The 22,501-nt window shown below is 37.4% G+C and overlaps 1 protein-coding gene across 1 annotated transcript in view; it reads left to right on the top strand.

The window, feature by feature from the left end:
- DNAH11 (dynein axonemal heavy chain 11) overlaps positions 1–22,501 on the top strand; it is a 455,361-nt gene that overhangs the window by 258,461 nt on the left and 174,399 nt on the right. The window contains 5 exon segments of the mRNA XM_007946592.1: positions 8–169; positions 649–842; positions 4,729–4,891; positions 6,023–6,146; positions 6,580–6,722. Of these exon segments, the coding sequence (XP_007944783.1) occupies positions 8–169; positions 649–842; positions 4,729–4,891; positions 6,023–6,146; positions 6,580–6,722 (786 nt within the window).

Below are 22,501 nucleotides of genomic sequence, written 5' to 3'. Positions count from 1 at the left end.
CTCATAGGGGATTTTATTTGCTTCTCCTGAGTGTTTGAAAGTTCCAAATGATTTAATACGCCTATGGCTTCATGAATCTTCCCGTGTTTATGGAGACAAACTGATGGATGCAAAAGATTGTGATTTGTTTCAGAAAAAAATACTGGAAACTGCTTATAAATATTTTGAAGTACGTGGATGACTATCAGAAATGAGTTTCTTCTAGCACTAACTGGTGTTGGGCCAAAGTCAGGCAAGGGTGTGAGTAGATCGTGTGAGTGCTTATTTTTCTGAAACAGCTGTGATTCCAAAGTAAACTGATTCTGTAGTTGGAAACATCCTACCCATCTACTCATGCATTGAGGCTTCCTTGAGTAAGTACGTGACTGCTAGATGAAAGGTTCATGGTTCAAACCCACCCTATTGTACCTTGCAAGACAGGCCTGCTGATGTATTTCCAGAAGGTCACAGCCTTGAAAACTCTATGGAACATAGTTAACTCTGACACAAAAGGGATCGCCATGAGTCAGAATTGACTCCATGGCAGCTAACAGCTACAACAACTCCTGGATTGATCTGTAGGCTCTTCCGGGGATAGGCCACTTTACCTCCTGCTGAGTCATTTTGGATGAGTGACATAACCGTATTTCTCTCTTCCTCATTCTGCAGGGTGTAGACAATCAGGTGCTGCTTCATCAGCCCCTTATTTATTGCCACTTTGCTAATGGTGGGAAGGACCAATGTTACATGCTAGTGAAAGACTGGGAGGCGCTGAAGACAATTCTTACTGAAACATTAGACAACTACAATGAACTGAATGCAGCTATGCACCTAGTTTTATTTGAAGATGCCATGCAACACGTGTGAGTTGACTGGCCATGATGCTATTTTCACTAAAGTGAAAATGGCTATGCACATATAGTGTCATTTGTCATTATTTTTCTGGGTACTCACAATTGCTTTGTTATTTCTTCAGTAGATCATACTAAGCAATCTGAACTATTGGCTCTTGACTGTTTATCATACAATATAAAAATATAGAAATACTTTTATTATGTCACAATCTTAATAATGTCTTACACTATTTTTTGAAGTGCCATCACAAATATTGTTTCATTTTATTTCATGGCAGCTCTGCAAGAATGTTTAGAAAGAGAAGAATTTGTTAAAAGTTTGTAAGTTCAAAGATAGTAAGTGACAAAGCCACAGCTCAAATCTATCTCCATTGATGAAGAAAGTTTTTGTGAGTGCCTACTGTGTGCCCAGTAGGAGTACTGGCAGCCTGTACAGCCCCTGTGTAGACATTAAAAAGAGAAAAGGAGACCTTTTCTAGGCAAATTGGGAAAAGACCTCCATCCTGGTGTAGAACTTGGCTGCCTAGGTTCTTCCTCACCTCCTAGACTGGGCACCTTGGTACAATGCACAGATTACTTCACATCTGCAGCACCCTGCTGTCAGATGTGTTTTAGGTGCTAGGGATACAGTCTCTTCTCTAGTCGGGTTTATATTTTAGTGGTATATATGAACACTTACTAGGAAATGAACAAGGAAGCAAGAATATCAGAGTGAGGTGTCATGCTCAAAAATAAATACGTTAGTTCTGGTAAATAAGAGAGGAGGGTTTCCAGAGAGCAGGCAAGTGTCTGTGTATGGAGGTGACATTCAAGGTAATGATGAGAAGGAGCAAGGCATGCAAAGATCTGGAAGAAAGGCACTCTGAACAGGGGGCATATTTCATGTGGCCCTGAGGTAGGAATGTTTGAGAACTAGAAAGAGGGCCAGGATAACTGCAGCAGAGGGGAAAAATGGGGAGAAGAATGTATGTTGAGGATGGAGAGGCAGAAACTAGCCATACTTATATGGGGTATTTCCTTGTAGCAGGTGAGGAGTTTACCCTAAGGGCAGTGAGGACATATTGGGCTCATCTAGCATGGGAACGATATGATTTGTTGTTTAGTCCATATAGCTCACCATTGCTTGTGTATGTGGAAAGCAGATTCAAGACCTATACTGCTCTCCTGGTCCAACTTACTCCCCATATCACACTGGCTTTTCTAATAAGTGACATTTACACAAAGACCAAAAAAGAAAAGAAATCACTGTTAAAAACAAGAGGGAAAAGAAAGAACAAATGCAAGGAAGGGAATCCAAACAAAACCCTCCCCCCAAAAAAAAGAGAGAATTCAGTTTTTGGAAGAGTTACTCTTTAAATTGTCTAGCCCAAGTACCTAAGAAAAAATTTGGAGCCCACCTCATCATCAACTGTTATAAACATCCTAAGCATTCATTCTTTTATTGATCCATCTGCAGTTGTGATCTTCTGGCTACAAAGACTAAGGAAATTTTAGCTGGAACTTATAATCGTGGCATTAAATGGATAATTACTGATACTGTCTCTCCTTGAATTAGTGTACACTGACTGTGCATACTGCGCATCGTGGATCAGTTGAAACACATCTGTTGACACCGAGAAAAGGGATCTTTCCATGTAATGCTTCAACATGGAATTCTGCCTAAAAGGGAAGGCAGTTACTCTAATCAGGGGTTATGAACTAGAAGCTGATTTACTCAGTGTTAGAGATGATTTAAAAACATGTCCTTGAGTGTTGTAGCAAGGGTCTTTGCCACGTAGAAAACCTGTGAGGTAAAGATCTCACAGCATAATTTAAAATGAAATGATGAAAACCCTTGTTGTTTGCTTGGGGCTGCAGTCATGTCAGAGTCATTTTATGGCTTCTTCAAGGTTGTTTTGTTGTGTGGTCATATAAAGTAAAATGGAATGGAATGGTGCTTGCAAAAATAATCTGTCTTTTCAGTTACTGTAGGTTTGCAGGAAATCCTTACACGTGCTGGTCCAAACATAAGTGACCCCAACTTCATTTTGTCAAACGTACTATTGAAAAAAATCATGTGGATCATTCAGGACCTGTTGTTTAAATTCACTGCAGAAAATAACCTAAAACAGATGAAATGACACCTAATTGTTTGCGTTTGGTTATCCATATTCTCATTTTTTTTTTGGTTGTGTTAGTATTTATAATATAATTATGACATATTTCTTTAACCAAACCTAAATTTTGATGATGTTAAAACCAACTTATTTATCACTCTATGTAAACGTAACATTAATATAAAATGTAATAATAACAACAATTAATAACTTAAAAACTAGAAAACCAAACTCACTGCCATCAAGTCCATTCCAGCTTATAGCAACCTCCACTGGGTTTCCAAGGATAAAAATCTTCATGAGAGCAGATTGCCTCCTCTTCCTTCCACGGAGCAGCTGGTAGGTTTGAACTGCCAACTGTCTAGTTAGCAGCCAAATGCCTTAACTGCTCCACTATCATAGATTACACATTCAGAATTGTCCTGAAAAAATACAGAAGGGATTATTTGGTCTTGCTGAAAATTTAACTTTGTAGTACTGAATGAAGGAAATCTGGTGGCACAGTGGTTACCAGCATTTGGTGGATAACTGAAATGTTGGTAGTTCAAACTCATCAGCCACTCTGTGGGAGAAAGATGAGACAGTCTACTTCCATAAAGATTTATAGCTTTGGAAACCCTATGGGGAGGTTCTACTCTGTCCTGTGGAATTGCTATGAGTCAGAAACAACTCAATAGCAATGAGTTGTTTTTTTTTTTGTTTATTGTTTTTTTGCGTACTGAATGCTTTCATTAAATATTTGCAGAGTACTCTCAACACATGCAAAGCTTTAATGTGAAGCAAGTAAGATCATAGACAAAGGCAAGAGTTTAATTTGCATGAAGTAAATCATGTGAGATGTTCGCTGGTCAAAACAAATTGATTCTTTTCAAAGTAATGGTAAAGCACAGTGTTCTGATACAAGTACCATTCTCCTTCATCCTTGGATGCTGATTGGGTTGACATCTTTCTTGCTAATCAAAAAAATTTAAAGCTTAGACAAAAGTCTTTGTATATATTTTCTTTCTTGGATTTCTTTTTATTTTGGTAAAATACATACCACATAAAATTGGCCATTTTTAACCACGTTCACACTCACAATGTTGTGCAGCCATCACCGTGTTTGTTTCCAAAACTCTTTTATTACCCCAAACAGAAACCCTATATCTATGAAGTGTTACTTAGTTTTCCCCTTCCCCTAACTCATGTTAACCACTAATCTACTTTCTGACTCCATGCATTTGCCTGTTCTAAATATCCTATGTAAATGTGATCATACAGTATTTGGCCTTTTTTGTCTGACTTATTTCACTCTGCACAGTGTTTTCAAAGTTCATCTATGTTGACGCATGTATCAGAACTTTATGTCTGTTCTTGGCCTCGTGGGTTGTTTCCACCATTTAACTATTGTGAATAGTGCTACTGTGAGCATTGGTATCTAAGAATCGGTTTGAGTCCCTGCTATTATCAAATCTTCTGGGTGTATTTCTAGGAGTGGAATTGCTGGTTCATGTAATAATTCTGTATTTAACTTTTTGAGGAATAGCCAAAATGTTTGTTTTTTTGCCGTTCAATTTTGGTAGGGAGTAATACAGTTCTGTGACTCTAAAAGATTATTAGCATGGGAAAGTTAGGCAAGTAGTTTGAAGACAGAAATGCCATCTTTGCTTGATGGGAAAACACATGAGCAGTGTCTAAAGGTTTGGAAGAAAAATTAGAATGTAGTCTAAATATATATCTGAAAATTCATAACACAAAAGAACCATAGTCCCAGAGCAGTTTGTATTTCATGCTGCAGCGGATGCACTTTCTTTCACTAGGTGCCGCATCAGCCGAATCTTAAGAACCCCTCAGGGCTACGCACTCTTGGTTGGAGTGGGAGGCAGTGGCAAGCAAAGCTTGTCTCGCCTGGCAGCTTACATTTGCAACCTGCAGGTGTTTCAGATCACTCTGACTGAAGGCTACGGGGTCCAAGATCTTCGGGTGAGTAAGGGCGATAGACGGGTACTTTTGAACTTTCAGTCTCACGGATTAAGTACATACTGACAGTTCTCCAGGGGTTGCTGTGACTGTCAGAATTGGCCAAGGCCTCCGCAGCCATGCAAGAGAGGGGGCAACTCTTCCAAACAACTGTAGTTTAACATTGGCTGTTTTGCCTTTGGGAGCTCTCTGGTGATACAGTGATTAAAGCATCCAGCTGCTAAGCAAAAGTATTTGGTGGTTCAAACCCACCAGCCCCTCCTTGGAAGAAGGATTAGGCAGTCTGCTTCTGTAAGGATTTACAGCCTTAGAAACTCTATGGGGGCAATTCTGCTCTGTCCTGTGAGTCAGAATCGAGTTGATGGCAGTGGATTCATTTTTGGCTTGCTTTTGCCTTCATGCTCAATTAGAAATCATATATTCTGATCCTTTGGCTCAGAAAGTATTTTATTAAAAATTTAGGTACACAAATGAGTTTTTACTTTGCCTTAGCCAAACCAAATGTTCAACAATATTAGATTCCCTGTGTAATGGAGAAGGGGGTGCTGGATATTTCCTTTATACTGTTCCATTTTAAGAAAGAATGTGAAAAGCAAAATGCAAGGGGAATACCACGTTCAAGAAACTCCTGTGCTTTCAAGAGTTTGCTTTCTAATCACAATAGTACTTTTAAGACAGTATGCATAGTTGGTGGCAAGTGCTATTTCATATTGAAAACACAAACCACGTGCTATTCATATTCAGCAAAACATAAAGAAAAACACTTTACAATGAAATAGATGATTATTGAAATGTGTGCAAGACTTCCTTTCACTGTATTGCTTGAGAAAGGCGTCACTGAACTCATTTCCACCCGATTAGAAGGGAAGTGCTATTCCTCAGCAGCCTGTTTTCATCCCTGTGTTCCATTAAAGCCACAAACATGGCACACATTGTTCCAGAGATGGAGGTGATGTCATGCCGATATCCCTATAACAGAACCACTGAGAGGAAAGAATATATGAACAGAGGGAAGGCCCAGTATGCCTCTATCACATTATACTTAACTTAAGTTTTCTCTGCATGTATACACATACTTCTAACTTCGCATCAGCATTTTAACAAAACATGAATGATTACCTCTTCTCCTTACAGGTAGATCTTGCCAATTTGTACATCAGAACTGGAGCCAAGAACATGCCCACTGTGTTCCTGCTGACAGATGCCCAGGTTCTAGATGAGAGCTTTCTGGTGCTGATTAATGACTTGCTGGCATCAGGTGATTAAACCAACACATTCCTTGAAAGATCTTCCCCAATGACAAATTATCTGTAGTTTCAGTGAACTTTAAAGAGAGATAATTTGTCTTAGAGATATTTGCTGGGGCAGTCTTTGGGGAGAAGCCTATAAACCTAACTAATTTGAGGTGTATCTTAGTCTGCTGGTGGATGTGATGTGCCTGGAGAGGACTTCAGTGAAGTAAATGTTATTCCTACATGTGCAGGTTTAGTGGATGTGTTCATCCTAGCATGTCCTCAGTGTGTTGTGTGTCATGTAACACTGAAAGAAAAATGGCATTCCATGTCTCAAACACTTCTTTTATCATCTAAGCTGAACTTTGTATTACAAATCACTTCAAGCATTAAAAACCCACATCTAAAATTTAAATCATGAAGGCCTTTCAGTAATTCTTCTCATTCTTTTGGGGGCAGGAGAAATCCCAGATCTGTTCAATGACGAAGACGAGGATAAGATAATTTCTGGAATTCGTAATGAAATTTGTGGTCTGGGCATGGTGGACTCCAGAGAAAATTGCTGGAAATTCTTTTTGACCAGGGTACGACTACAGCTCAAAGTAAGAAACATTTGCTTTACATGAGAAAAACTATTAAAAACCTTCTATTAGAATTATAATTCTATTTCAGGATTCACAACGTAGATTTGAATTTCAGTTGTTGGTTTTGAAAGGATATTCAGTAATTCATTTTAAAGAACAATTGAAGTTTTACATGCCTGTGTCTGGAATATGCCTTCTTAAAGTTTCTTGTGATGCTGAGCTGCTATGAAACACTGTGCTAAGAAGTGTGTGTGTGATACATGGCACAGTGTGTACAATACTCAGTTGGACTAGACATTGTCTGTGTCCTTCAGGAGCTTACACTAGCATAAAAGACAAGAGACTTCTACAAATAGTTGTAACACAAGGTGAATATAAATAGTGCCTTGGGGATAATGTACAATAAACTTTATGGGATCTCAAAGGACTGCTGTATCCTTCCTAATTAGAGCAGGTTATCCTAGAGGAAGTGGCATACCATGAGTCAAGCATAAATCAGAATTCATGGGACATGATGGGATTGGGGAGGAACTTTAAGGGAAAGGAAATTGTGTTTATGTTAGAGTATGTGTGGGACTATGTAGTGTGTGTTTGGAGAAACCCAAGCTGTCTTTAAATGACAGGAACATAGAGTTACTATTGAGAGAATGAGGTTGATAAAGTGGAGGAGGTAAATTGGGAGTAGGCAAGGGTATGTAAATCATTGCGTGAGTAGTGAAGGAAGAGGTCTGATTTAAGGAGGTGACCATTATGTCAGTACTTCAAAGAAGGTAATTTCATAGTATTATGAAAGCCTCTCATGGCGTTTAGACAGCTTTCTTGGTTATTTTAAGAGGCATGGTAGAAAATGATAAATTATATTAGAATTGTAAATGTAAGTAGCACCAACAAACCTGCAGGTTCTTTTTACAAGAGTATGGGGCTGATAGCTTTTAAATTATGTTTTTAGAATATCAGTTTCTTTTTAGAGATAAATCAGAATGTGACTTTGAAATGAAAATTAACCACATGATCTTGAGATGTTCTCTAAGAATGGCTGTACTTTAACTAGAGAGAGGCAAGTAAAATGAGTGTGCCTGTCAGGGCAGTGGCATGAACTCTTCCAGCTAACAGGGCACTGGAGGGGCAGACACTGTTGGAAAGGATCTTGAGAGTAGGCTGTCAGAGGATTTTGAGAAAGGGAGTAACAGAGGGAAAACCCTCTTGTAACAATATTAATATAGTGGTGATGAGCAGAATATGTTGAGAGATAACTGTAAACTACTGCAATAATCTAGAGGTGGCCAGGGAATGAATGGGGGGGTGAAGGGTGGGGGTTTGACAAATGGAAGAGAGATTTTAAAGGAACAAAAGCAGGGTTTGGTAACAGATCAGATTTGGTAATGAAGTCATCCTGGCAGATTACATTCTCAGAAGTGTTCCTACATGAGCAGATAATTTGAGCAAAGATAACCAATTTGCTCATTAACATTGTGTCCAAGTCTCCAACTCAGTGAACAAAGGTGAGGGTGTCTTCAACCTCTATTACTCTAACAGGTGATTGAAAAATACACAAGGTATATTGCTTTATACTATGGATCAGAAAAGAGAGAACTTGAGAAACCTTTAAAAATTGACTTATTTTCACAATATGTTATTTAAAAAACAAACAAAAAAAAGTCTAGCTACAATCCAATGAAGCAAATAGAAATTGGGTTTTAGAGATTTAAAAAAAAAACAGCTGTTATGTGGCCACAAATAGCACTCATAGGTCCTAAGGCTTAAACTCTAGAGTCTTTCCCTTGGAGTGTTCCATGTTACAGCAGCACATATAAGAATTTAATGTAACCAAATAACCACATCAACAAAAGTCAGGTATTATAAGAAAACAAGCAGAGCTCTAAACTCCTGGTGGGAAGCCAATTTAAGAATACTGTTAGGAAAACTTCAGATTTCCTGATAGAAAAATCATTGCTGTTATTGTTGGGTACTGTCAAGTTGATTCCAACTCATGGTGACCCCGTATGACAAAGTAAAACTGTCCATGAGGTTTTCTTGGCTACAATCTTTATGAAGATCTAGATCTTTCTCCCATGGAGCCACTGGGTGGGTTCAAACCACCATTCTTTTAGTTAGCAGCCAAGAATTTAACCATTGTGCCACCAGGGCTCTACAAAAATGGTTGCTGTTGTGTTGTTGTTATGTGCCGTCGAGTCAGACCCGACTCATAGCTACCCCTCCTTGGGTTTCTGAGGCAGTATCACTAAGGAAGTAGATTGCCCTCCATCTTCCTTCTGAGGAGTGGCTGGTGGGTTTGAACCGCCAGCCTTCTGGTTAGCAGTCAAGTGCCTTAGGCACTATGCTATCAGAGCTCCTGACAGAAATGGTTAGTAAGCTAAAAAAGTAACCACTTAGCTACTTCTAGTATTTGACATCTGTTCAGTTAGTAGCAGGCTCTAGGGGAGTAGCATCTTTAACCTTACTTGAAGGCTAAGGACTAGAGTAATTTTAAGTTTCCCCCATAATAAAATTTAAAATAAAAAACAAAAGGGTACCCAGCCATTTCCATGACTGTTGATGTGTTTACATCCATCATGGCTATGGTATCAGTCTGTCTCCGTAAGGATTTCCCTCATTTTCAGTGACCCTCTAGTTTTCCAACCATCGTGTCTTCTTCTAACAATCAGTTTTTCCTGATTACGTGTCAAAAGTCCTCACTTGTAAATAGTGTTCTGGTTGTTTTCCTTCTAAGACTAATTTGTTCATTCTTCTGATATATTCAATATTCTTGACCAACACTTCAAATGTATCAATTCTCGTTCTGTCTTCCCCGTTCATTATCCAGCTTTTACATGCATGTGAGATGACTAAAAAGATCATGGTTTGGATCAGACACACCTTAGTCATCCAAATGACATTGTTGCTTTTAAAATTTTCAAGGTCTTTTGCAGGAGATTTCCCTAATGTGATAATATCATTTGATTTCTTGACTGTTGCTTACAGAGTCATTGATTGTTGTTGATCTAGGTAAAATGAAATTGTTGACAGCTTCGTATTTTTTCCCCTGTTTATCATGATGTTTATCAGTTCAGTTGTGAGGATTTTGGATTTCTTCACCTTCAGGTACAATCTATACTGAAGGCTGTAACCTTTGGCCTTCATTAGTAAGTTTAAGGTTGTATCATCTGCATATCCCAAGTTATTAATGAATCTTCTTTCAATCCTGATGCTGTATCCTTCCTTCTTCTGAACACGTTCATATTATTCTTCTGTGTGGAATAAGCATAATTTGCTTAATCATCCCTATACTGATAGAAATTTAAATTTCTTAAACTTTATTTTCAATTTATATAAAATTTATGTTACATGAAAGCCATGAGTTGAATTATGTTTAAGTATACATTGAGTGGTTTTTATACCTCCAAAATAAATTGCTTGAACTTTTGCTCCGCAAATAATGCCACCTTGAGCATTTTTATGCTCTTTTTGTAATTGTGCTTGTGCAAGTATGTATTTAGCCAATTTAAGTGGAATTGGTGGGTCAAAGTGTAAATAGTTTACGTTTTGATAAACAATTTTGACAAAAAATTGCAAATTGCTTCTAACAAGTTGGTGCCAGTTTATACTCTCAGCCATAGGGTGCAAGTTTCCCTGGAATATCCCCAATATTTTTTTTAATTTTGCCAATCTGACCCAAAAATAAATTTTTAAAATAAGTGTTTTAACGTTTGATATTCATTTTCTTTCATTTAATTGTGAGCTTGATCAATACTTCACATTTGTTAACTATTCATATTTTTTATTCTCATCCTTTTCCCACTTTTTTTTTTGCAATGTACATGTTTTTCCTGCTTGTCTTAGTCTACATATATTAAGCAATTAGCAATTACCCTTATATATGTGTGTCAGATGTATTTTTTCTATTCTATCATCTTTAAAAAATATGTATAGGGTGCATGTTTATTTATTTGCTTTTCCTTTAGAAAAAAATTAGTATTTTTCTTCATGGATTTGAGGTTTCTTGTAAACTTAGAACTCTAAATCAGATTATAATTATAAAACTCTTCACCAGAGGCAGCAGGAACTCAACCACAAATAGTAGAAAATCCAACAAACGGTTCCTTTACATCTCTCACATCACTAAGCCTCGACTGGCTCAATAGTGCCCTTGGGGTCTCAAGCTCTTCTTATCTTTCAGTTCTACCAGCTTTCACCCTGCTGCTTGCTGCTTCGTGGTCACAGGATGGCTGCAGTCAGGTTTATATTCCAGGCAGGAAGAAGGAAGGGGAAACACAACCTGAGGCCATCTATGTGAAGAACCCAAAAGCTCCCTGAGAGACCCTAAGCTGATGTCTTCTTGGCTACAACTGTTTCACATGCTACTTCTACCTACAAGGGAATCTGGGAAAATGGATATTTGATCTTGGCACATTGCCTCTATTAATAAAATTGAAAATGGATTTTAGAATGGTTATAAAAGCAACAGTGTCAGTCATTCCAACATCTGTATGCATTTTTATGCTTTATATTTAAATCTTTGCTACATCTGAAATATGTTTATACATGTGTGTGTGTATGAACTGAATGTATGTGTATATATATGGGTGTGCATATATGCATATACATGTATATATATAATAAAGAGTGAGTTAATGTTTCAGGTTAATATTTTTCCCATTATGATATTTTTTTTTAATCCCAAAACCATATATTTTATACCAATTTATAGTACTACCTTACTCTATGCCAGATAACCATATCACCTGAAGTCCCTGAGTGGTGCAAACTGTTGGTGTGCTCAATACTAAGTGAAAGACTAGGGGTTCTACTCTACCCAGAGGTACCTTAGATGAAAGGCTTGGCAGTCTACTTACAAAAGATCAACCACTGAAAACCCAGTGGTGCACAGTTCCACTCTGACACACCTGGGGTCACCAGTCTGAATTGACTCTATGGCACTGACAACCATATTAATTAGCTTTATCTGCAAGTTCTCTATTCTCTTTTCTTCCTAAGTCTCTCTATTACTGATCCCAGAATTATACTGTATAAATTATTGAAACTTTATTATATATCTTAATACCTAATTACTACTTTTTAATATTTAATGTCTGTTCTTTCTTATCAGGTTATGTGTGGAAGAATATATATTCTCACATGTTTATATGTCTGGGTAAATGTTAGAAATGAAATTCTAAAAACATTCCATTTTAATTTTGATTAAAATCATGCTACATGTTAATATTAAAAAAAAAAATCACTGCCATCGAGTCAGATCCAATGCATAGTGATCTCTCCTTGGGTTTCCGAGGTGGTATCTCTATGGAAGTAGATTGCCCAGTCTTCCTTCTGAGGAATGGCTGGTGGGTTTGAACCGCATATTTCTGGTTAGGAGTCAGATGCCTTAAGCACTACGACACCAGAGCATCTGCATGTTAGTATTAGGTAGAATATGTTGTTGTTGTTATGTGCTGTCGAGTCATCTCCAACTCATAGCGACCCTATGCACAGCAGAATGAAACACTGCCCGGTCCCATACCAGCTCCACAATCCTTGCTATATTTGAGCCCATCGCCACAGCCACTGTGTCAGTCTATCTCATTGAGGGCCTTCCCCTCTTTCGCTGACCCTCCACCTTACCAAGCATGACATCCTTCTCCAGGGAATATATTGTCCCTTCTGACAACATGACCAAAGTAGGTGAGACAAAGTCTGGCCATGCTCGCTTCCAAGGAGCATTCCTGCTGCACTTCCTCCAGGACAGATCTGTTAGTTCTTTTAGCAGTCCATGGTACTTTCAGCATTCTTCACCAGCACCACAACTCAAAAGCATCAACTCTTCTTCTGTCTTCCTTATTCATCGTTCAGCTCTCACATGCATATGAGGTGACTGAACATACCATGGGTTGTGTCAGGTGCACCTTAGTCCTGAAGGAGACATCTTTGCACTTCAGCACTTGAAAGAGGTCCTTTGCAGCCGATTTGCCCAGTGCTATACATTATCTGATGTCCTGACTGCTGCTTGCATTGGCATTGATTGTAGAACCAAGCAATGTGAACTATGACAATTTCAATCTTTTTTCCATTTATTGTGATGCTGCTTATAGGTCCAGTTATGAGGAGTTTTGTTTTCTTTATATTGAGATGTAATCCATACTGCAGACTGTATTCTTCAGTTTTCATCAGTAAGTACTTCAAGTCATCCTCACTTTCAGGAAGCAAAGTTGTGTTGTCATTGTATCACAGGTTGTTAATGAGTCTTCCTCCAATTCTGATGCCACGTTCTTCTTCATATAGCTCAGCTTCTCGGATTATTTGCTCGGTATACAGATTGAATAAGTATGGTGAAAGGATACAGTCCTTATATCCTCCATTCTTGGTTTTAAACCATGCAGTGTCTCCTTCTTCTGTTTGAATGACAGCCTCCTGGTCTATGTACAGGTTCCTCATGAGTACTATCAGGTGTTCTGGAATTCCCATTCTCCTTAATGTTGTCCATAATTTGTTATGAGCCACACAATCAAATGCTTTTGCATAGTCAATAAAACACAAGTAAACATCTTTCTGGAATTCTTTGCTTTGAGCCAAGATCCATTTGACATCAGCAGTGATATCTCTCGTTCCACACATAATTTTCTGAATCCAGCTTGCATTTCTGGAAGTTCTCTGTCAATATACTGTTGCAGCCAGTTTTGAATTATCTTCAGTAAGATTTTACTTACATGTGATATTAATGATACTGTTTGATAATTTCCACATTCTGTGGGATCACCTTTCTTTGGAATGGGTACAAATTGGAATCTCTTCCTGTCAGTTGACCAGGTAGCTGTCTTCCAAATATTGGAAGGTAAAATATAATCTTTATAATATATTCTTTTATAAAGTCTTTTCTTGCTTTCATACAGGGATATTTCTTCCATAAGATTTGTTTAGATGACGTATTGCTTGTATATAAAACCAAAAAAACCCAAACTCACTGTTGTTGAGTTGGATCCAACTCATAACAACTCCTCCTTGGGTTCTGAGGCAGTATCACTATGGAAGTATATATCCCAACCTTCCTTCTGAGGAGTGGCTGGTGGGTTTCAACCTCCAGCCTTCTGGTTAGCAGTCAAGTGCCTTAGGCACTACACCACCAGAGCTTGCTTGTGTATTCTCAAACTCACTGTCATAGAGTCAGATCCGGCTCATAGTGACCCCTTGGGTTTCCGAGGCAGTATCACTATGGAAGTAGATTGCCCAACCTTCCTTCTGAGGAGTGGCTGGTGGGCATATGGCTGTATTTATATATGTATTAATTACATATAGTCAGCTTTGTTACTGTTTCTCTTATTGTTCTTAATAGTTATTTGATAGCATATTGCCTGTGGGAAATAACTTTATCTTTTCAAATGTCTTGTTTATCTGTTCTCCTTCCTCACTGAATTGTTAAATACTATGGAACAAAAGTAAATAACAATAGTAATAGTGGAAATTTTGTCTTGATTTTTATTGTGTCTACTGTTTTCACTATTAAGTCACTCAGGAATTGTGTGTGTGTGTGTGTGTGTGTGTGTGTGATTTACATGACAGTTTACAGAGCAAATTCATTTCCCATACAATAGTTCATACTTTTTGTTTCATGACATTGATTTCACTGTGAAGTCTTATGTTTCTTTTGATTCAGGACATAAAGCTTATCAAAGAATTATCTTTTAAATTCCTTTCTTAGTTTCTATTGAGATAATCTCAATAGATAATTTATAAATTATCTCAATAAATAATTTATAAATTATCTCAATAGAAACTAAATTATAAATTATAAACTAAATTATAAATTATTAATTTATAAATTAATTATAGTGATAGTGATATACTTCCTTAGTGGTTTTTCTCCTTGCACTTATTAATATTCATATCCAAACCCACACCCATTGCCCTCAAGTCAATTCCAAATCATAGCAACCCTATAGGAGAGAGTAGAACTGCCCCCATTGGATTTCCAAGATTGTAATCTTTTCAGAAGCAGACTGCCACATCTTACTCCTGCAGAGTGGCTGGTGGGTTTGAACTGTTGTTGACTTTTCAGTTAGCAGCTGAGCCCTTAACCACTGCACTATCAGGGCTCTTTAATATTCACATAGCACCATTTTATGTACAGAAGTTTCATATTTCTTACATTGTTAAGCCATCAGTCATTTACTTTCTGTTTTTCCTATGATTTCGTGCTTAGGCAAACCTTACCAAAACTGAGGTCAGTTTTTTATTTACATCTGTTGTTATGTAATCTTTTTTTTGTGTGTGAAAATATACACAGCCAAACATACATCCATTCTACAGTTTCTACATGTGCAAATCAGTGGTATTGGTTATTCTTCACATATGTTGCCATTCTAATCTGTTCCCTAATTATTTTACCACCATTAACTTAGACTCACTGTCCCCTAAATTTCTAGACTATGCTTTAGAGTTACTGTTGCAATTTAATCTTGTATAATCATTTTCATAATGTGATTTTTAAGTATTTAACACTGTACAATCTAGAATTTATTTTGAAGTTAATCATTTCTTCCCCATTGTTCTATGACTGTTTATTGAATAATGTAGCTCTTCCCTATTGAACTTGGTAGTTTTCTTTAAAATGCTGAGGAGAAATAGGATTTTCCCCCTAAGCATTCCTGATCCTTCTTGCCTTGAAACTTAGTTTCACACTTCATGAGAAAGGTCACTGGTCAGCACTGTGACCTCTCTACCCTGACAGTGAACTAATACAGTGTAAAATTGGTCATCTTTTAGCTGGAAAATGGTAGTATCTTTCCCTGTAGACCACATATATTAACCCTACATCCTTGGAATTAAAAAAAAAAAAAAACCTGGATGGCTGATAGTTTCATATATTGTGATATTCAACACATGTACTAAAGATTCAGCATTTCCAGTGAGCTGATTTCCTCCTTTGCATATCTTCCAAGCAGGGGAACATGGGAAGCTAAATGTAGTACAGGTTTGGTGAGCACACCTGGCAGGTCAAGCTAAATGACATGAAGTTGCCACCCCATTACCCGTGCTCACCACCCAAAGCCAGTTCCCATTTGGAATGCAGGGGCAGTGAGAACCTGTTGGCATACAAAATATGACCTCTGAATCCAACAGGCAATTCACATTAAGGATGATCAGATGTGTGTCCTTGAATTGCCTCCAATAAGCCAATGAATACATCCCAAATGTCTTCTCTCCACATCTGTATATGCACCTCTTTTCCTGCGTAATTTTCATCTTATGACTATGGTCTGGTACTTTCATCTTCTCTCCTGCTGACTTTAGTGAACCCAGGACCTTCTTTCTTGCCTTCTCTCCTGGTCGTCTGATGCCAGAGAACATTCGACTTATGTAGCAGTTTCTGATTATTTTCCAAAAATTTAGATACCTGTCTGTTTCATTAACTATGTGGTAAGTATTACATTTATGATAATATAAGAAGTATGTATTTATTGTAGAAAGTTTAAAAATACAGAAATATAGGAAGAAAATTTAAAAAAAAAAAAAAAAAAAACACTCATTAGCCTAGCCTGGAGCTAACCACTGATGATAGTAGGATTCCTTCCAGTTTTCTGTGTAGATATAAACATGTTCAGAATACATACTCAACACTAAAGTTTTTCTCTTTGCTTTTTTTTTTTTTTAACAAGAGGTCCACAGGGAAAAAAAATACTTCATTGAGAATTTGTTGTAGAGAGTAAGCTATTTTAACTTATATGTACTTTATTCTAGTAACCATTTGTATAAAACAACCTTTATTATTTAAACCCTTTGCCAAATTTCCTATTGGCTTTTTGTATTTTTTTTTTTTATTTATGGGAGATTATACATAGTATACATATGTCATTAGGTGTTATCAAGTCGGTTCTGACTCGTAACGACTCTCTGTACAGTGGAGCGAAGCACTGCCTTCCTGCACCATCCTCAGAATCATTACTATGTTTGAGCTCATTGCTGCATCCACTGTGTCAATCCTTCTCATTGATTTTGCCAACCCTCCGCTTTACTAGGAATGATGTCACTGGTCCTTCCTGATAACATGTCTAAATTATATGAGATGAAGGCTCCCCATCCTTGCTTCTAAGGGCATTCTGGCTTTCTTCTTCTAAGACAGACCTATTCATTCTTCCGGCAGTCCATGATATTCAATATTCATCACCAATCCCCATAATTCAAAGGCATCAATTCTTCTTCGGTCTTCCTTATTCATTGTCCAGACTCCACATGCATATGAGGCAATTGAAAATACCATGGCATGGGTTAGGCATATTTTAGTCCTCAGAGTGACATCTTTGCTCTTTAATACTGTGAAGAAGTCTTTTGCAGCAGAGTTGCCCAATGCAATTTGTCGTTTGACTTACAGACTGCTGCTTCCATGGGTCTTGATATATATGTATACATATCTACCTGCATGTGTGTGTGTATCCTTGTCAGTTTTTCTCAGAGTTCATAGTAATTCTGTTAACTTTATCTGTGAAGACTTCTGTTTTACATTCATATGTATTAAAAATCTGTCAGATTGTTTCTTCATGACTTTTGTGTGTTAAGACATTTTAGGAAACATTTCCTCATTCTGTGACTCTAAAAATATTATCCTAAATTTTTTAAAATTAATTTATAGTATTTTATTAAGGAAGGTTGGGCAATCCTACTTTTGTAGTGATATACTGCCTTGGAAACTCAAGGAGGGGTCACTGTGAGTTGGGGCTGACTCGACGGCACATAACAACAACAATAATTGTTTGGCCTTAGATTTTGGTACCCTGTGAAATAATATTTCTACTTTTTATATAATCTCTTCATTCACTGTTGATTTGAAATGTCACTTACCTCATATATTAAATGCCTAAATATGTGTGCTTCTAATTTTGAACTTTTATTATCTTCCATTAATCTGTCTATTCCTGCATTTATTATAACTTTATGGTATATTTGTGAATCTGTTCCTCTTCCTTTTCTGTATTTACTTAGCTTTCTATACCTTTACTTTCCCAAATCAACTGTGAAATCATTGACATTAAAATATATATATATATATATATGTATGTGTGTGTGTGTATATGTGTGTGTGTGTGTGTATATATATATATATATCCAATGAGAATATTTAGACTAATTTGGGGATGATGGATACATATACAATATTGAATGTTTCCGTTCATTTACCTATACTGTTTTAATTATAACTTAAGGTTTATTCTCTTGACAGTGTGAATCGGGGCTCTGATTCAGAATCGTTCAGTTAGGGTTGATGGAAACAAAGGCAGTGTATACAATGCATCGTAACCATATCTATTGCATGTCATATTGTGATTCAAGTAGGAAACAGTCAAGGATCCCTGGTAGCACAGTGGTCAAGAGCTCTGCTGCCAACTGAAAGGTTAACAGTTCAAACCCACCAGGGACTCCGAGGGAGAAAGATGTTGCAGCCCACATCTGTAAAGATTTGTCACCTTGGAAACCCTACAGGGCATTTCTACTCTGTCCTTTGGGTTCATTATGAGTCTGAATCAACTTGACCACAAGGACTTGCTTTGTATTCAAAGCAATGTAGTCGGCCTCCATCTTTGAGTGAAGCACCAATGGTTTTTGTCTACTCGGGTCAAAATCCAATGTGCAAGAGATTTGATTGCTATGTAACGTGTACGCTACCCTTGTTTCCATCAGCCATAACTGAAGCATTTTGAACCAGTTCAAAGCCTTGGTGTGAATTCCTTTTCAAGATCTCTTTTCTCAAATGTCCTTTGCTGTACTTGCTCATTTTTATTCCACATAAACTTTAGATTCATTTTGACAGGTTCCTCTAATCCTGTTGAGAATTATTAGAATTGCCTAAAATTTGTTAGTAGCTGTGGGCAGAATTTTGTTGTTGTTGTTGTTATGTGCTGTCAAATCAAACCTGACTCACAGCGACCCCTCCTTAGGTTTCCGGGGCAGTATCACTACGGAAGTAGGATTGAGCAGAATTAGCATCTTTATAATAATTGACCTTGCCCAAGAATGTGGCACATCTCTCCATCTAGTCAAATTGGCCTATTTTCATGTAAACTTTACACATTTCTCATTAAGTTCTTGTTCTTGCTGAATTGTCTAACTGATATTGTGGATATATAAGAAACCATTGAATGGATGGATGGATATCTGTTTATTGAATGCTCATTAGTTCCAAAAGATTTTGCATTTTGTTCTTTAGGATTTGCTCGGTAGACAGTTCTATTATCTTCAGACTTTTACTCATCATTTCTAACAATCACCTCTTTTCTGTGTTGTATCTTGTGAACAGCATTTCAAAGTGCTGATTTTGGTCAAGTTTTTTGTACTTTTTATTTTAATGACCTTAGTTTTCACAAATAAATAGTAGATGACAGTATACTGGTTTGGAGATACATATCTCTCCAAATATTGGGGTGGGGAGACTTGCATGAAAAGGTATTATGTTTTATTATATCTGTTCTTATATAACCCCTTTCTCACTTTCATCTTCTGACTCCATCTTGCCCTCTTCTGTCTTTATCAGTGTTTATAATTTTCCTTCCTTCTGGCCTCTTGAGAGTACCAAGCAGGTTTTTATCCTTTCCTTTAGGTTTTCATACTGATTTCAGAGGAATTGTCTTTCTTTCAATCTTCAGGATGCTTTTTATTTTTCCTGGTTTTACATTATGTTTCCTGCAAGCCTCATTTGACTTTTTTCTTCCTCTTCCTTCTTGGTTGGAAGAGCAAGCAGTTCACATCTGGGGTTTGAAAATATATAGGGTGGGTGGTCTGCTTTTGGCTGAAATGGCAACATGTCTAAGGAACTTGATAGTCTCGAGAAATGCTTAGTAATACTCATTCCACTCAGCCTATCAATGTAGTGGAACATAGCATAAGCCAGAAGTCTTAGTACTAACATGGTAATTTTCATGATGTATCATTGATCTTTTGTAAAAAGCTAAAATACTGGTTTGTCCATTAGAAAATCAAATATCTAGACACATGGTACTAGCATGATTGTGAAGTCAGGTCTCTTCATATCTACATCTGGTTGATAAACAGAACGTTTGCCTTTTTTTCCTTTATTAGGAATGTCCATCCAGGATGATGTATCAGTGAGATGTCTCATCTTTTATTGCTCCTATCTCTAATTCTGACACTTGCTCTGATGAAGAACATAAAACTGCCTTAAACCTAGTTTCCACCAGTACTCTGCCAGTATCTACCCCACCAAAGCATTTTGCTCGTTAGGACTCTGAGTACAGGACCTCTGTGAGTACAGCACTCTACCTCCTACCCTCTCACTTTCTCATAGTCTTTTGCGTCAATAGAGTGAATGAACTGCAGAAGGAGGCAACAGGTGTAACTTGTGCTCAGTATGGGGTTCACAGTCTTTGAAGTTTCTTAAAAAATCTCAAAAAACGATTAAGGTGCAAAGATCAATATTTTATCTTGCCCAGTAGAATATTTTTTAAGCTGCCATCTCCTTACTTATTCATGTATCCATTAATTTATTCAATGACTATTTATTGAATGCCTGTGACATGCGAGATCCTGATGATAATAGTGTACAGGAGCTGACACAGCCCCTGCCTACCTGGAGCCTACCTTGTTGGGAAAACAAGCTTCAGCCCGATAATCACACAGATACAAAGTTATAACTATGTATACATGTATATATGAGATAGGGGATACATATGATAATAGGAAAGAGGACAATTAAAATTTCGTTGAAGATATAATTATCAGGAAGAACTCTAAAGAGTGAATAGATGTCATCACTATTGTTTTATAAATGTTAACCCCAGAAATGAAGGCTTGATCCAGAACAAAGGCCATCCCTTTAAATTAAATACGCTTTGTACTTTGAACACATCCATCTTTGACTCATTTTGCTACCATTCAGATGTGGGGTTTGCCAGCAGACTATGAGGGTTGTTCTTGCACTGCCAACTGCACACCCATATATAGAGTCACCACACGCAGTCACAGCAACATTACTAGCAACCAACTACACCACTACCACAGGAGCATATATCATAGGGCAGAAACTTCTCATGGCATGGTTGAAATACTGACCTGTCCAACAGAAACAAATTAGGCATCTGACTTTTTGTTAAAGATACTATGCAGTGTGGTTCAGGGCTGCAGACAGGTCTAGAAAGCAGTGTGTGGACAGTGCGGGTTCCACTTCAAGTAGGGCAGCTGAGGTGAGGGCTCCACTTCCCATCCTTGCTCCTTAGGAATAAGTGTGCTGTTTGCTATATTTTGGGATTCCACAAACAATTGTCTTTATTAATAGAAGAGTTTCATTGTTAAGAAAAAAGGAGAATAGAAGTTCCCTGATGTAAAATACTACATTTAAAAAAAAAATCTGTAATCACCAATATTTATAAGTCAAAGGTCATAGGAATCATTTCATCATTTATTATCTAAAAAGGAAGTCAGTATAAAAATAAAAATACAGTGAATATGTATATGTTGAAAATGCTGTTGGATTTGATAAAAAGAATAGAAATTAAAAGGTTATTAGATGGAGGGAGATGATACAGGGAGATTAAAACATTCAAACAGGGCAGTCTTTTTCTGTGCTAAACCTCCATACCTAAGAGAGTTCTCACAATTCATTTTTTTTATCATTCTTGAAAAAGACTGAGACTTCTGAGGATAAACGCAAACATAAATAAGTTATGGATAAAAGTTTATGAAGTCAATATGTGATAGAGTTATTTCTATCTGAGAATAAACTATATCAACTGGGAAAAAAAATACAGAATGACTACCAATTCAGAATTCCATTTCAAAATGAAATGGACTGAGTCCTGTTCATGATCTATAAATAAATATGTGCTTACGGTGGGATTTTATCGAAAAGAAATAGAAACATATCACAAAGCACTATGTAAAGTGGGTTATTGCAAATGGGTCATAACACCTATGTGGGGCGGGGAGGCTAATGGAAAATTCTATGCTAAGGATTCCAGAAGCAACTTCTGATACCCAGATGTCAGAGCTGCAGAAAACACATGGATGATGATTTTGGGGTTGGCTCTTTACTTGTGAGATTTTGCTGTTAAGAAGGACCACAGCTGCCTGAGGCACTTTTTAACTTTATTTTCTTAGCGGACTGTTCTTTCCATTCCTGCTGTTGGGAACTAACTTAAGCCCATGTAGTAAGCCAATTGAGTCATTTGCAATTTTCAGAAAATTTTTTTCAGGTGTGATAATAGGTTCAGTGACCTCTGATATTTAAAAAAAAAAAAAAGTAACAACTATAACAACTCAGATTTGAGAGGAGGTCTTCTCCCCAAATCGTCCAGTTGGGAAAGGTGTTTCAAAGAGAGGGAATCTCAGAGTGAATTCTGCCACACATGAACTAGTTGCCGTCCAATCCATTCTGACTCATGGCGACCCTCTGTAGAACTGTATTCTGTAGGGTTTTCAATGGCTGATTTTTCAAAAGTGGATCATGAAATCATTCTTCTGAGATGCCTCTGGATGCTGTCAAACCACCAACCTTCTCGCTGGCAACCCAGTATGTTAACGATTTGCACCACCCAGGGACTCTGCCATGCATAGGATTTATTGACAAGGGCAGCATAGACAGGTCTTCAAGCTGGCTCAGTAAACTTGATGTAATCCTAACCTTCAGTCCTTATAGGAACGTGACTGTTCTTTATTTGAAAGATTTCTTTGGGGCAGATGTGACAATATTCTTATGGTAGGATTCAACTGACCTCCTAATTAGAATCACTTCAATAGACAGAATATCTCCGTACTACATGTATCACAGAAGTAGTCAAAGTACAGCTGCCAAGGGTGTAGTT

Source organism: Orycteropus afer, unplaced genomic scaffold, assembly GCF_000298275.1.
Source record: "Orycteropus afer afer isolate SDZICR_OR568_19922 unplaced genomic scaffold, OryAfe1.0 scaffold00008, whole genome shotgun sequence".
NCBI classification, from domain to species: domain Eukaryota; kingdom Metazoa; phylum Chordata; class Mammalia; order Tubulidentata; family Orycteropodidae; genus Orycteropus; species Orycteropus afer.
Note: the sequence above shows the minus strand (reverse complement) of the source record. Positions and strands in the feature narration are given on the sequence as shown.